The following is a 17,045-nucleotide window of genomic DNA, read 5'->3' on the forward strand; positions in this document are numbered from 1 at the left end:
CCAAGTAACGAGTAACGTGTACAAGAGAGGAGGGTATAGGATTATTTTGGCAAAAGACAAGACAAAGCTGAGGAAAAAGTCTTAAATGAGTTCAGTAAAGGGGGAAACAAAGAATCTTGAAATTTGTCATTTCAAATATGAATATAAGGAAACAGTGAGACAAAGAGAGAGCGAGATGGGGAGTGAGACAATGAGAAAGAGTGAGATGGGAAGATGGGAACAGAGTGAGACAGAGCGAGAGCAGGTGAGATGTTGACATGGGAACAGAATGAGACAGAGTGAGCAAGAGTGGGTGAGATGGGAACAGAGTGAGACAGAGAGAGCGAGAGTGAATGAGATGGGCACAGAGTGAGACAGAGAGAGTGAGAGTGAGTGAGATGGTGAGATGGGAACAGAGTGAGACAGAGAGAGCGAGAGTGAGTGAGATGGGAACAGAGTGAGACAGAGAGAGTGAGAGTGGGTGAGATGGGAACAGAGTGAGACAGAGAGAGCGAGAGTGAGTGAGATGGGAACAGAGTGAGACAGAGAGAGCGAGAGTGGGTGAGATGGGAACAGAGTGAGACAGAGAGAGCGAGAGTGGGTGAGATGGGAACAGAGTGAGACAGAGAGAGCGAGAGTGGGTGAGATGGGAACAGAGTGAGACAGAGAGAGCAATAAAGGGTGAGATGGAAAAATTGAGATGCTAAGAGACAATGGAAACTCTAGAAGAGTAAGTAGATCAAAATTTAAAACACTTGTTTTGGTTGTTTGTTGTAACAAACAGAATGGTTTAGTTAAGTTATGGACAGAGGAGTGTCATATGGACACGGTAATGTGTTGTTACTGATATTGCACAGCTGGATTTCAGCCAGATAAGGATTCCGTACTGTACCTGAAAGCTCCACTGTAGCTGAAGTACCGTTCATTGTTGTTGGCCACACATTTGTTTTCTGTATTCAGTTTGTCTCCATTACCAATACACAGGGAGCACAGTTTGGGGTGAAGAGCCTTATCTGCCCCAGGAGCACAACTTGCACTGAAATATGTTGCTTTGTTCAAAAAAGAAAACAAGTTAATTTTCCTGGTCAATAAAATTATTTTATAACTGCACATTTGCCTCCCTGATTCCAAACTGTGCTGTAAAATTAGGCAGCTGTATTCACCCGAGAAGGGAAAAAAGGCCTGCAATTCTCTTGGGGTTGGAGATCACGAAGCAGGCGCATCAACCAGGGTGGGAGCTGCAATTTGGGGAGGAAACCAGATTAACCAGGTTTCCACCACAAATTCTGGTTTCCCCTTCCTATTGTTGGGCGGTGGGTAGGTGGGTGATATTCTGCCTAGGGGCTACCCTAGGTATTTTACCCAGTATGCTACCCATAAGCCTACTGGGCCCTATGCTGGTGAAAAGCTGACATGACTCCCTTACTAGCTCTTTTTAGGCCCTGGCCACTTTTATTAGAACAGCAAGGCACCACTGACTTCCACCATCTCATCAAGTCGGATGCCTTTTTCTTTTTCTTTCTTGTGACTGGCTGTGTGTTTACTGGGATGTATTACTTCTGCTGACTCTCATCCTTTTGCCTGTTCCACATAGAGGTGGTACTGTGGAGCGGGATTAAGAAAGGGCCTCCTCGCAAACTCAAGTTCCCAGAAGTCGGATGCCTTGTTGCACCCATCCAGGAGTGGGCCAGTGACATAACGAATAAAACCCAATAAAAGGTGTTGCTATGAGAACCCCTATGGATCCTAGCAATGCCTGCCTTTTCATGGGATATGTGGATCATTCTTTGTTCCAGTCCTACTCAGGTCTCCTTCCACATCTCTTTTTCCAGCACATTGTTGACTGTATTGGCATGATTTCCTGCTCTCACCTCGTTCTGGAAAATTTCATCAATTGTTTCCAATTTCCACCCTTCCTTCACATTCACATGGTCCAACTCTGACTCTTCCCTTCCCTTCCTCGACTTCTCCGTCTCCATTTCTGGGGATAGGCTATTGACCAATGTCTACTATAAGCCCACTTAGCTACCTTGATCATACTTCCTCACACTTGAATTCCTGCAAGGACTCTATTCCATTCTCTTCCAACCCATCTGTTCTTCCATTAACAGTGTTTCTGATATGTCTTCCTTATTCTTCAACCTAAAATTCCCCTCCACCGTGGTTGACATGGACCGCAACCTTATCCATTCCATTTCCTGTATTTCTGTTCTCACCCCTACCCCTCACTCCCAGAACCACGATAAGGTTCCCTTGTCCTCCCCTTCCACCCCACCAGCCTCAACGTTCAATGGATTATTCTCCACGATTTTCAACACCTCAGTTGCGATGTCACCATCAAACAGCTCTTCTCTTCCTTTCCCCTTTCAACATTCCAAAGAGACCATTTCCTTCACAACACCTGAGTCCACTCCTCAATCACTCCCATTGCCTCCTCCCTTTCCCATGACACCTTTCCCAGCTTCTGCTCCTGTGCCATTCTGAGTGCTCCAGCTCTGTTCTCCCCTTCTGGGGAAGCTTGCCACAGTTCCAGGCCCTGCTGCTCACTGCATTCTTCTTCTCCCAGTCCTGCTCTCCAGGTCAGAAGCACAGTCGGATGCTTTTGCAGGGCAGAGGGTAGATTTTGAGCAGCCGGACAAACTGAATCAAATTTGGGTCTGGCATGTGTTGCTCTTGCTGCACTAAACATTAAAGCAGGAAAGCAGGAGGATTATAACTTAGGAAATCAGCAGCTCTGCTAGTCCCAACATTAAGTGGATTATGAACCCTCTGAAATCTCTTGATCTACAGTGGCACACTACTGTGCTTCCAGCTTGGACACTTAGAATGCATCCTTGCTCCTCAGTTACAAAGCAGTCAACATTCTAAAAGCTCTACTCCCTGTTCCTGCCTTCTTTACAATTTTGACTCTTGGGTTTTTCGCTGCTCATGTGTTGCCCCATTCTTAAACCCCATGGTATTTTTGCTCCAGGCCCCAGCCAACAGTTTGTCTCTCAGCTGCAGTCCTCAGATGGGAAGGTGCTGCTATCTCCAGTCAAGACTCCCAACCTGTGGTTTCTCACACCATAAATATTTGTGGCACCTCCAAGATAGTGTTCTTCTCCTAGCTCTGGCCTAGCTGGCCCAGATCCCCCACCTCTGACCAGCTGCATTTTGACTTTCACCTTACCCTAAGTTTTAAAATTGTAAAAGATACAAGTTCAGCAAAGGAGCATGTATGAAATGAAAATCAAAGGAAGCAAACAGGTGAGCGAAGATAACAAAAAGGTAAACTTACATAAGGAGTGTGAAAAAGAATCAGAGACAATACTCAGTGATTATTCAGAAAGAAAGTGTGTGAGAAGCATAGAGAGAGGAAATGGGATGAGAAACAGGAAGACAGAGTAAAGAGACAGGAAAAAGTGGAGAGCAAGAGACAGACACACATATGGAGAGAGAACGTTTACTTTTAACTTTGTCCTTGAACAATTTAACAGGATAAGCATCAGCTTGAGCAATTAAACATTTCAAAAGAGAAGAGAAATAAGGAATTACACTTACAATTATAAACGTCACAAGGACTGATTTTTTTCTCTGAAATCAGGTATCCCATGGGAACGTTCCAACCAGCAGTACGCCCGACAGCTGTGTGACAGGACTTCTTCCCCCTCAGCTTCTCCCAGTTCAGCAGCGGATCCTTTACAACAGCCACAGCGTAGTAAGAGGCTGTGAGAAAAATACAAGCAATGTAACATTTACAATGAAATAGGGATAAATATTTGAAGCACAACAGGATTCAGGGCAATGGGCAGACAGCAGGGCAATGGATTAGTTTTGGATTGCTCTAGTAAAGAGTTGTCAAAGACCTGATGGGCTGGATGACTTCCATCTATGCTGGAAGCTTCTATGTTCTATTGTTCCATTAATGCCAAGCCTCAGCAGGAGTCTTTTCCTCTGAGCCAGAAGATTTAAGTGAAAACTCCAATCCCAATCTTGATCACATAATCTAGGTCGACCCTCCGGGACTAGACTTACTAATACTACTGCAGAATTGGAGTGCATCATTTCCATGGATTTCTGCCTATCATAAAGATGACCTCTCGCCTCAGGGTCCTTAAAATAATTTGGGTGCCTCTGACTCAGCAGAGCTTGGAAAAGCAGAGAACAAGAGACTGCAGGAGTGGAGAGCTAGCCAGTCTATCTGGAGAGGTGGGCAGATATTATGTTGCATAACATATCCAGCAGCCTCCGTGCTGTGAGTAAAACATCTTCAAAACAATATTATATTTTCAAAATCTGTGCAATTGTTTGCGTGGATTTTTTTGGCCTTTTAAAATTTTAATGTTCTCCTGCCCCCACTTTGCTCCCATAGCAACTCTAAAATCCAGGAATGATCAGGGATCCCTTGCATCTGGCATTGCTGTGACAGACTATATGTTGGCTGACATATTTCAGTCAATTGATATTGCAACATGCCATTCCATCTGTAATACCGACTTATTGAATACCACCTGTTCCATTCAGATGGAAATCAGATGGTGTAAAAACAGCCCAGACCTGATGGTATGGTCCCTAACCCACTTCCTGCCCAAGTTCCACCAAAATATTGCCAGGAAGAGAGAAGCCAATCTATCCCAGGCAGTTCTTCAATGTAGGAGGGGCCATCCATCACCTGTAAAATTTAGTCAAGGCCTCACCTGTCTGTTCCAGTGACCATTAAAGATCCCCTGTGACTTTTCTAAGAAAAGCAGCCTTAATGTTTACTGTATGTGCAGCTCATTCCGAGGTAATGATGTGTCAGTGTTTTATTTTTGAATGTATGTGTAGCTCATTACCAGTGACTGTACGGATTCAGAGAGATTTGTCCGGGTAATAAATGTTTTAACACTTACGTGTTACGGTGTTTCTTGCGTTGGCATTGCATGGTGCAAGATTGGCTGCAGAAAGAAAGGAAAAAGCATAATTTTTAAAAATCAATTACATGTTAATAGCCTGCAGCACATATAAGCTTAAGTGTCTAAAATGAATCCTCCCCACCTCCAGTCATATATCTACATACACATAGTTTAATGGAGGCAGTGAGGGCTCTCTCCCACTGGCTAAAGAGCTGGCGAGACACCCTGTGCCACCTCTATTTGGTAAGACCCACCACATTACATGCCAATCAGTCACTTAACTGGGCAGCAGCGGGCCTTCCCTGGTATGAAGGATCTCAGCGACGGAAGTCCCGCCCACTGAAAGTTGCCAGCCAATCAGAGGACAATCAGAGGCCAGCAGCTTTTTGACTCAGCAGTACCACTATGGAGGTGGTGGCTGATGCCAATAATGCACCCACCCGAGGCCCAGGATCATCAATGCACCCAGGCCACAGGTGCGTAAAGATGAGAGGGCTTTCGCGGGGTGGGCGTCACAGGGGAGGAGCTTGTAGGGGGTCAGCAGCAAGGGCAGGAGGTGGCTCTCAGCAGGTTCCCCACCATCTTGATGCTGAGTCCCTCAAGGGGTTTGCTTGTTGTGCTCCTCGCATGGCGACAGGCAGGCCTGCTGCTGGGCTAATACCGGGGGCAGTGGAAAGAAGTCCTCACTTGTGCATTATTTCCCACTTGAGGGCCTCAATTGGCAATGGGGGTGGGGGTGGGGGAAGGCCATACATGGGTCTTCCCATCACGGACTTATTTAGGGTGGAGGTAGGAAGGTAGCGGGATCCCCATCTGCCACCATCCTGCCCAAATAAATGCTCTCCCCGCCTTCGAACTCACCACAAGGGAGAGCATTAAAATCCAGCCCATAAAGTGAGGCATCAACCCCCAACACTCACACACTAAGTCATGTATCCCTAGTCCCAATCACACGGCAGATACATAGACTGAGTCAGGAAGCTTCCCTCCAATTAACACTGTACATGCTCTTCCTGCAGCGACTTTGGAAGCAGGGAGAGCATATAATCAGGCGGGATGATGATGGGGGTACCCTGCTACCTACCCACCTCTACCCAAATTAAGTCTGGGGCAGGAAGGCCTGTGAACGGCCTTTCAGCCCTTCTGCCAATTGAGGCCCTTATGTGGTAAATTAATGCACATTTAAAGGCCTCACCCTGCCAATGCCGGGGGTATTAGCCCAGTGGCAGGTGGGCCTGTCACCACACAGGGACAGCGCCCAGCAAACCTGTGCGGGTTGCTTGCGGGCTCCGGGGTGTTGGGGGAGGGGGGGTTCACTTATTAAAAAGCAGTGCCTGAACGAGGGACCCAGCATCAGGAAAGGGGGGGCCCGCTGACAGCCAGCCCCCCCTTGCCCTTGCTGCTGACCCCCCTCCTACACCACCCTCCCCCATGAATCCCACCCCATGAAACCTCTTTCGCCCTGACATACCTGTGGCCTGGTTCCAGCGCCTCGGGCGAGTCCATTACCGGCAGAAGCCACGGCCTCTGTGATGGCGCTGCTCAGTTAAAGAGTTGCTGGCCTCTGATTGGCTGACAACTCTCAGCAGGCGAGACTTCCATCATTGGGGTCCTTGATCCTGGGGAAGGCCCGCCTCTGTCCACTTAAATGCCTAAATGGCACTTGATTTGGTGGGCCTTCCCCAGAAGAGGCGACGCAGGGCTCTCGCTGGCGCTTTAGCCGGTGGCTGAGACCCCCATCAGCCAGGAACAAGTATTGGACCAAAGGATTGAGATATTAGTATGGCAGACCTGTCCAATTCCTTAGCACTTCATTCCTACAATTTTGGATAAACCCTTGAACTATAATATGAATTCTGGTTTTGTGTTTTAAATGGAGTTTCTTGTTTTGTGATTTACCTGAAGCTCTCTTGAGCTCTACATAGGCTGTAAGAGAATTCTATGATTCACTGACTTTGCAGAGCTTCACAAATTCAATGAAAAATTAACATTATGCAATCCTTATAGCCCTAAGCATGATATGAAGAATACACAATGAAAGAAAGAAGTTGTTTAGGATATGGAAAACCCAACCAGAGGCTTTGAAGAATAAGCCCAGGCTCACAGTATAGTGATATTCGAAGAGTCTGTTACAGGTTACATCCTTCAAAATCAACAATCATCCATTTTACTACTTTTCAAAAGCAGAGGGTTCTCAAATGGAATGAGCTTGGGCTGACCTGTTTGAGCTGGGAAAGCAAGGAAGGTCCTAATGTCCTTATCTCCACACAAGGATCCATGCAATATATTGTTTAAGCTCGAGATTCATGTAGTGAAACCAGCAATTTAAAACTTTGTGCATGCAACTTACTTTTGTCATAATACTCTGCCATGACTGGAACAAGGCCACACTTTCCTCCAACATAGACTTGTCCACCATCAAGACTTACTGCGTCAGCAACACCAAACTGCAACCAGAGAATTTATTTAGTGTGTGTGTCTCTGTCTCCTTTCTTCCCAGAGCATAAACTCATACGTTTCCCTCCATACTTGTTCCTGGTATACGAAGCAATCATTTGGTGTGGGCTGTCAGGAGAGATTCCAGTTCCCTCCGTCCTGCATTAATGCTCTAGATGTAACCAAGGATCATGACTTTTCTAGATTTGTCAAGAGGTCTCTTGATTTTTCTCAGCTATCAGCCCTTGAGGGTCTTCATAACCTTGCACAGAAGCAGGATTTTCAGGGGTACCATTAACTTTTACAGAATGCTGTGCAACGAACAAGAGATGATTGAACCAGTTTCGCTTAGAGAACATCTTGGAAACCAATTGAGGTTAGTGTCAGGCTCACCAGGAATGAGGAAGCATGATAGAGGTGGTTAATTTTGAAGGATTAAGGAAGCAGTTAATGGAGCTAGACTGGAATCGATTGTTGGAAGGACAGTGCTTGGAGAGAAAAGGAACAATTTTAAATGCACAATGTAGGAATTACAGAATCACTTCATATAACTGGGGAAGAAACAATCAGAATAAGAGGGCATCTTCATGGGCAACAAGGGAAGTAATGCAAGGAATAAAAATAGAGGATGCTTCTCAAATGTAGATCTTCAGGTTCAGCGGCAGACACACAGGAATATAAGATTTATGACAAAAACTGTTTAAAAAGTTAGTTGGACAGGTAAATATAGGAAATGAGGTTAGGATTGCAGTAAACATAAAAGCAAAGTAAAAGGTTTCTTTAAGTGCATCCACATTCAAAGCAGAGTGAGGAAATACACAAATAGAGAGGTTGAAATGTGAAACTGGGAACTGCCAGATAATCTGAACAAGTTCATTTATCACTATTCATTAAGGAAGTCACTGACTTGTTCCCAGAAGTGAGGTTTGAGTTTCTGGCAAATGACAAAGAACTTTTAGTAGCAATAGTAGTTACGAAGAAGCAACAGAAACATTGTCACACAAGGACACCTAAGAAAATAGCTGAGGAAATTGGTCAAGTACTGATGGGGATCTTTAGGAAATGATTTGAATTTGAAGTTGTGTCAAAGGATTAGACAGAGAGTATAACACTTATCTTTAAAAAAGGTTAAACGATTGGCTTGGAAATTGACTGCGAACCTGATATCTGTCATGCATAAATTAAAGACTATCATGAAGAAGGAAATTAAGAAACACCTAGAGGAGTGACACAATCTGGAAAGTTAGCATGGCTTTATTGCAGGATACTGATGCTTGAAAAACATGCTAGAATTCTTTGAGGACGTAACAGATCTTCTGGACAAAAGAAACCGTGGGTATTGTTTATCTGGACTTCAGCAAGGCTTTGGATACAGTGTCATATAAGAGGTTGATCCATAAAGCAGAAAATCACAGAATATGTGCATGGTTAATGAAGTGGGTAGACAACTGGATGCAACAAAGGAAAAAGAGGATAGTCATTCATGGAATTGTACTAAGAAAGAGAAAAAGAGAAAAATTTGGAGTCATATATCTCCTTTCATGACATCAGAATGTCAGATAGTTCATTCCAGCCCTTGAAGGATTTTTGTTGCATCTTACAATGAACATTACAATGGCAGAGGCAGTCCAGCCAAGGATGTCATTCCAGCAACAGGGAAATAGCAGTCTGAGACTGACCATGTGTCTGTGCTACCCCAATGCAGAGACTGACCGTGTGTCTGTGCTACCCCAATGCAGAGACTGACCGTGTGTCTGTGCTACCCCAATGCAGAGACTGACCGTGTGTCTGTGCTACCCTAATGCAGAGACCTCTGTCAACTTAAAGTTGAAGATAGAATGCCAACAGTGGGAATGGTGCAGCCTCCGATTAGTAAGTAGATTCACATGATTTAGACCCCTCCCACAAACTGTTCTAACTGCGTGGGGGATTAAATCCAAACCTCTGTCTCTGTCATTTGGATCACAGAATCACCTGCATTCCATTTGTCTCTGCACAGACAGGCGTTGGAAGGGAAGCACAATGTAATTGCTAGTGGTGGGAAACTTGGCAGTGCGGCCACACAGTGGGTGGCCAATTGGACCACTTAAGTGGCCAATTAAGGGGCCACCTCCCACTCCCGGGGGCATTTTTCCCACATCGGGAGGGCCCACCACTGCATGGGGAGGCCGCCAAGTAAACCCTGCCTCCATGACCCATGGAGGGACCCTCCAGCAGCAATGGCTGCCCCCACGGCAACAACGCTGCTGGTGCACCACAGCCCCACCCCCATTTACTGGGGCCTGGCTGCCTGGCCCCGGCTTCCCCAAACCAAATTCACCTCTCTTCGAGGGTGCCCCACCATTGAGGTGCCCTCATCCTGGAGCTGCAGCCGCAGCAATGGCTACTGTGAGTTGTGGTGCTGCTTATGTTGCCGAGATGCTGGTCCTCTGATTGGGCTGGAACTCTAGGGGCGGGCTGCTGTCCTCAATTGGACGGCGACTCCAGCGGCAGCCTCATAATTGGTCGTAACCATTAAAATGCCGCCCTAGGGTCCTGCTGCCTGCTGGAGCAAGGTTGCCTCTCGCTTTTGGCCCCAGCAGCAGGACTTCAATGTCCTCCATAAAATTCAGCGCCTCGGTTTTTCTTTCTCTATAGTTGCTGTTTGATCGACTTCCAGCACTTCCTGTTTTTATTTCAGATTTCCAGCCTCTGCAGTATTTTGCCTTTGCTTACTGGGTTAATTAATTAATTGAAGTGAGATGTGCCCTGCTGCTAATAAGTAAAGTATCATCATTCTGACGTGTTGTTTTGCAGTAATAGTGGTCTGAGCCACAGACTCTCATTCCACTTTACTTTGCCTCTTGATGAGAAGGTGTAGACTCTTTGGCATAGATTCAGTTATTCCATGTACCCTGCAGGGAAACCTTGCTTGAGTGAAGCATGGGTTGGATATAGGGATCATATGGTAGCACCATTTCTCCAACCTGCATTCTTCTCTGCTAGGAGTGTCTAGTCTCTGTGTATGGGCAAGTTCAATCTTTGTGTCTCAGAAGGTCTAGGTTTTTGTTTGTCAATGGGTGCAGGCGTTTGAGTGTGAAAATAAGTTTTTGTTGATGTAGTGGTCTGAGTTTATGTGAATGAGGAGGTTGCATTTTGTGTTTGGGAATAATGATTTTCTATGTATGGTACTGTTGGATTTATCTGAATGGAGGGGTTATATTTGTTTGTATGGAAATGGATCTCTTTATGTATGGGAGTTGGATTGTTTTCTGTACAAGTTGATGTTTTGTGTATAGAGGTTTGGATTTTTTTATGTATAGCAGAGTTTTTTTATTTATGGGAGTTTGAATTTGGGTTTTTATATTATGTGGAGATGGTTTTTTCTATCTGAGGAGTTGGGATTTTTATCTATGGGATGTGGGTTTTTATATCTGAGGAGTTGGGGTTAGATTTATATGAGAAGGTGCGTTTTTTTATGATACATGTAGGCTTTTTTATGTTAGCGTCAATCGGAAGTGTTGTCAAAATTCTCAAATCCTGTGATCTTGGAAATACTGGCTGGGATTTTTCTCAGGGTTCTGATGAAAGGTCATTGACCTGAAATGTTAACTCTGCTTCCCTCTCCACAGATGCTGCCTGACCTGCTGAGCATTTCCATCACTTTCTGTTTTTATTTGGGAAATTTTAAACTTGGTTTTCTACTTGTTTAAACTTCTCTGGTGAATTGTGAAATTTAATAGATCAAAAACAAGCACTGGCAACACTGACACCTGAATGATTTTAAATAGTAACTAAATTTAAATATAGAAAGGATATATTGCTGGAAGTATTTGATCAGACATTGCAGAGGAAGCTTCACTCTGTATTTAACCCATGCAGTTTCTCACCTGGCAGTGTTTGAGAAGGCAGTATGACATAATATTTGCAGCACAGAAACAGGCCATTCAGCCCATATTAATACCATAATATGGTATTAGCACCCCATATGACCTTCCTCTCACCCTGCTCCATGTAACCCCTTTAACATATCTGACTATTCCCTTCTCCCTCATGTGTTTAACTAGCTTCCCCTTAAGTGCATATATGCCTATCGCCTCAGCTACTCCTTGTGGTAGCAGGTTCCACATTCTAACCACTCTTTAGTGAAGAAGTTTTTTTCCTGAATTCCTTCTTGGATTTATTAGTGGCTATTATATTTATGGCGCCTAGTTCTTACTCACAAATAGAAGCATATTCTCTATGTGTACCCTATCAAACCCTTTCATAATCTTAAAGATTTCTATCACGTCACCCCTCAGTCTTCCTATTGTAGAGGAAAGAGCTCCAGCCTGCTCAGTCTTTCATATCAGTTCTGGTATCATTCTAGTAAATTTTTTTTGTGCCTTCCCCAGTACCTCAGTTTAGAAGGAATATACTCTGTGTCTAACCGGTGCTGTTTCTGAGCTGTGAGTACTTAACAAAACAGTGTAAAGGGAGCTTTCTCTGATGATATCCCATGCTGTACTTGATCCTACAGTAAAAGAAAATGGGAAACTGTTCCACTGCTAATCATAACTTGATAAACATGAAGAACGTTTTGTAAAACATTGCTGTCCTTTACCATGATCTGTTTGATGCAATCCTCAGCGTTGAGGCCCGAGACGCAGTTTACTGTTGTCCATGTGTCGCACTTCCTTCTTTCAGCTTCACCAATGGTGCACCAGCGTATCTGGTCAGCACTCAAGCTACTGCTCTCTACAACATAAACATTTTGAATGAGTTGTTATCATAAGAACATAAGAAATAGGAGCAAGAGTAGACCATATGGCCCATTGAGCCTGCTCTGCCTTTCAAAATGATCATGGCTGACCTTGGGCTTCAACTCCACTTTCCCACCTACTCCCCATATTGCTTGATTCTCTGAGAGACCAAAAATCTGTCTATCCCAGCCTTAAATATATTCAACGATGGAGCATCCACAACCCTCTGGGGTAGAGAATTCCAACGATTTACAACCCTTTGAGTGAAGAAATTTCTCCTTATCTCAATCCTAAATGATCAGCCCCTTATCCTGAAACTGTGCTCCCTTGTTCTAGATTCTTCCTATAAACTATAAGTTACAGACTGGAGCAGCCTTTCAGTCTGTGAATCCCTCTATAAACAGTCTGGTAATACTGTACAAATAGACCGCCTCAGCGCTCCATCATCCTACAACACAGTGAAGGAACAGAAAACTTTATCATTTCCTAATGGCCCCATTGGTAAAGGTCACTGTGAAAATAGTTATAAAGCATAGGAGGTCGCAGGTTTCACTACACAGAGTTACCAAAACTCAGTGTGGACAGTAAGTTAACCTTATCCCACTAGACTAGGTAGATGAAAAATCAGCAGGGTCTCCCCGCTGGATCCCTCACCAGTGACCCTGTTGGAACATGCCTGGTGTGGACATCATGTTGGGACAGGATTGGGCTTGGCTACTGAGTCCTCAATAATTTAAGAATCTAAAATCTCTCAGGGGGTCAATTTTCGCAAGAGTTGCCCTGCTCAGTGGTTGGTAACATCAGTGGAAGAGCTACAGAAACCTCACTAAAACAGCGGACCGGCATTAACGTCCTTTCTCCAGGGTTTCCATGGATCTTCCACCAAAGTTAAAACCAACGAGGGAGGAAGAACCCTTGTGGAAATTAACCCTCTAGGTTCTGGATGCACAAATGGCACAGTGGCGCAGTGGTTAGCACCGCAGCCTCACAGCTCCAGCGACCCGGGTTCAATTCCGGGTACTGCCTGTGTGGAGTTTGCAAGTTCTCCCTGTGTCTGCGTGGGTTTCCTCCGGGTGCTCCGGTTTCCTCCCACATGCCAAAGACTTTTTTTAGAACATTACAGCGCAGTACAGGCCCTTCGGCCCTCGATGTTGCGCCGAGCTCTGAAACCATCTGATCTAAACTATTCCATTTTCATCCATATGTCTATCCAATGACCATTTAAATGCCCTTAAAGTTGGCGAGTCTACTACTGTTGCAGGCAGGGCGTTCCACGCCCCTACTACTCTCTGTGTAAAGAAACTACCTCTGACATCTGTCCTATATCTATCACCCCTCAACTTAAAGCTATGTCCCCTCGTGTTTGCCATCACCATCCGAGGAAAAAGACTCTCACTATCCACCCTATCTAACCCTCTGATTATCTTATATGTCTCTATTAAGTCACCTCTCCTCCTCCTTCTCTCTAACGAAAACAACCTCAAGTCCCTCAGCCTTTCCTCGTAAGACCGTCCCTCCATACCAGGCAACATCCTAGTAAATCTCCTCTGCACCCTTTCCAAAGCTTCCACATCCTTCCTATAATGCGGTGACCAGAACTGCACGCAATACTCCAGGTGCGGCCGCACCAGAGTTTTGTACAGCTGCAGCATGACCTCGTGGCTCCGAAACTCGATCCCCCTACTAATAAAAGCTAACACACCATATGCCTTCTTAACAGCCCTATTAACCTGGGTGGCAACTTTCAGGGATTTATGTACCTGGACACCAAGAATTTTTTTTTTTATTTCCAAAATATACTTTATTCATAAAAATCTGTAAAAATTACATTGCCAAACAGCACCAAAAAATACAAACATTGCAAGGGAGATCAGTTTCCTTCAATACTGTCATGAGTTTCTTCCCAACCCTTCCGTTTCACAATTGTCATGTCAATTACAGTTTTACATTTACAGCAATTGAGAATATTAACGATACAGTTCGAGGGGTTTCCCATGGATCCAGCCCCTCAGTCCAGCTTGGTGGGGGAACCTTACACTGTGGTCTTTCCCCATTGAGCCTTTGCTGCGGCTGCCCCAAGCTTTAGTGCGTCCCTCAGCACGTAGTCCTGGACCTTGGAATGTGCCAGTCTGCAACATTCGGTGGTGGACAACTCTTTGCGCTGGAAGACCAGCAAGATTCGGGCAGACCAAAGGGCGTCTTTCACCGAATTGATAGTCCTCCAGCAGCAGTTAATGTTTGTCTCGGTGTGCGTCCCTGGGAACAGCCCGTAGAGCACAGACTCCTGTGTTACAGAGCTGCTTGGGATGAACCTTGACAAAAACCACTGCATCTCTTTCCACACCTGCTTTGCAAAGGCACATTCCAGGAGGAGGTGGGCGACCGTCTCTTCCCCACCACAGCCAACGCGGGGGCACTGTGCGGAGGGGGCGAGACTTCGGGTGTGCATGAAGGATCTGACGGGGAGGGCCCTTCTCACCACCAGCCAAGCTACGTCTTGGTGCTTGTTTGAAAGTTCTGGTGATGAGGCATTCCGCCAAATGACTTTGACGGTCTGCTCGGGGAACCATCCGACAGGATCCACCGTTTCCTTTTCCCGTAGGGCCTTGAGGACATTCCGTGCAGACCACTGCCTGATGGACCGGTGGTCGAAGGTGTTTTCCCGCAGAAACTGCTCCACGAAGGATAGGTGGTACGGCACGTCCCAACTGCACGGAGCGTTCCGAACCAAGATCTCTCTGCTCATCTACACTACCAAGAATCTTCCCATTAGCCCAGTACTCTGCATTCCTGTTACTCCTTCCAAAGTGAATCACCTCACACTTTTCTGCATTAAACTCCATTTGCCATCTCTCAGCCCAGCTCTGCAGCCTATCTATGTCCCTCTGTAACCTACAACATCCTTCGGCACTATCCACAACTCCACCGACCTTCGTGTCATCCGCAAATTTACTAACCCACCCTTCTACACCCTCATCCAGGTCATTTATAAAAATGACAAACAGCAGTGGCCCCAAAACAGATCCTTGCGGTACACCACTAGTAACTAAACTCCAGGATGAACATTTGCCATCAACCACCACCCTCTGTCTCCTTTCAGCTAGCCAATTTCTGATCCAAAGCACTAAATCACCTTCAATCCCATACTTCCGTATTTTCTGCAATAGCCTACCGTGGGGAACCTTATCAAACGCCTTACTGGAATCCATATACACCACATCCACGGCTTTACCCTCATCCACTTGTTTGGTCACCTTCTCAAAAAACTCAATAAGGTTTGTGAGGCACGACCTACCCTTCACAAAACCGTGATGACTATCGCTAATGAACTTATTCTTTTCAAGATGATTATAAATCCTATCTCCTATAACCTTTTCCAACATTTTACCCACAACCGAAGTAAGGCTCACAGGTCTACAATTACCAGGGCTGTCTCTACTCCCCTTCTTGAACAAGGGGACAACATTTGCTATCCTCCAGTCTTCCAGGTTGATAGGTAAATTGGCCATTAGCAATTGCCCCTAGTATAGGTAGGTGGTAGGGAAAATGTAGGGGACAGGTGGGGATGTGGTGGGAACATGGAATTAGTGTAGGATTAGTATAAATGGGTGGTTGATGGTGGGCCAAAGGGCCTGTTTCAGTGCTGTATCTCTAAAACTAAAACTAAAACTAAAATGAAAAATCATTCGGCATTTAAATTAGTGACTAGAGACTGCAGAGCCTATGGAACCCGACATCAGTAAGGAATTCCTTCAGAAGAGGAGTGAAAACTGGCAACAAAAACAAAATGCTGATGGATAATTCATTCTGTGTTTTCTTCAGTTTAAATGTATTTCCCAGCAGAGAAGGGATGATGAATGATCGCAACACAGTATTACTTAGGCATCAGGGTCTAGCATGTATCTGAGAGTGATCAATGAGGAAACAATAAATTACAAGACCAAGCCATGAATTCTGAATTACAGAATGAGATTACACCTGGAAATCCTTCCAGCCATGTAGGCAGCAGTTAGCCAGCAATTCTATGAATCTCCTTTTCTCCATGCATTGATTTTGCTGCACACTGTCAGAACAGACCTAACGCTAAGGATTCCTGTGTAATTTCTGTGTTCACAATCAACGAACAATAGTACATACAAACGTACATACGAACATACAAATTAGGATCAGGAGTAGGCCTTGAGCCTGCTCCGCCATTCAATAAGATCATGGCTGATCTGATTGTAACCTCAACTCCACATTTCCACCTACCCCCAAATAACCTCTCACCCCTTGCTTATCAAGAACCTATCTACCTCTGCTTTAAAAATATTCAAAGACTCTGCTTCCACCAACTTTTGAGGAAGAGAGTTCCAAAGACTCACAACCCTCTGAGACAAAAAATTTCTCCTCATCTCTGTCTTTAATGGGTGACCCCTTATTTTTAAACAGTGACCCCTAGTTCTAGATACTCCAACAAGAGGAAACATCCTTTCCACATCCACCCTCTTGAGACCCCTCAGGATCTTATATGCTTTAATCAAGTCGCCTGTCATGAACCCGCCACCCCCCCCACCCCCCCACACCGGCCAAGAATGAGGCATATTAATTTTGTCATATGAAACATTAATTTTAAACTGTTGCTGGACTGAAGAGATGAATTGTTTAAAGAGATCAGCAATGGGTGTAAAAATTTGCATACTAAGAGACAGTTGCCTGGAGAGACAATAGAACGGCTCCCTGATCCAATTAACCCAAATTGATTTTGATCACCAGACATTGAATGTGGAACAAGCCAGCAATCCAATTCCACATCCCCTCATTGCGAGTGTCTACTAAGATGAAAGGAATCCACAAAAACGCAGGGGAGTTTGTTAAAAACAATTAGTCACATGACCAACCTGCTGGCCTAGGATTGGTTTTGAACTGCTTACAGAACAGTTTGGCTCAGACTGCAACTGAACTTGAAGAAAGAGCCTCTCTCCTGTCTGGCTCTCTCTCTCACACAAATTTTCAGATCCACTGAAGACAACTAAACCTCAAGAGAAGTCTCCTA

General features: G+C 45.0%; 1 protein-coding gene across 2 annotated transcripts in view; it reads right to left on the bottom strand.

Annotated features, from left to right (window-relative positions):
• The window catches only part of LOC137375171 (serotransferrin-B-like), an 86,618-nt gene that overhangs the window by 11,882 nt on the left and 57,691 nt on the right, over window positions 1-17,045 (bottom strand). For both annotated transcript variants that reach the window (XM_068041924.1, XM_068041923.1), the window contains exons 9-13: window positions 11,872-12,005; window positions 7,204-7,300; window positions 4,851-4,895; window positions 3,520-3,684; window positions 872-1,028 (exon numbers count right to left, since the gene is read on the bottom strand). In XM_068041924.1, coding sequence (XP_067898025.1) covers window positions 872-1,028; window positions 3,520-3,684; window positions 4,851-4,895; window positions 7,204-7,300; window positions 11,872-12,005 — 598 coding nt within the window. The remainder of the gene's footprint in view (window positions 1-871; window positions 1,029-3,519; window positions 3,685-4,850; window positions 4,896-7,203; window positions 7,301-11,871; window positions 12,006-17,045) is intronic.

This window comes from Heterodontus francisci, chromosome 11 (genome assembly GCF_036365525.1).
Source record: "Heterodontus francisci isolate sHetFra1 chromosome 11, sHetFra1.hap1, whole genome shotgun sequence".
Classification (NCBI taxonomy): Eukaryota; Metazoa; Chordata; class Chondrichthyes; order Heterodontiformes; family Heterodontidae; genus Heterodontus; species Heterodontus francisci.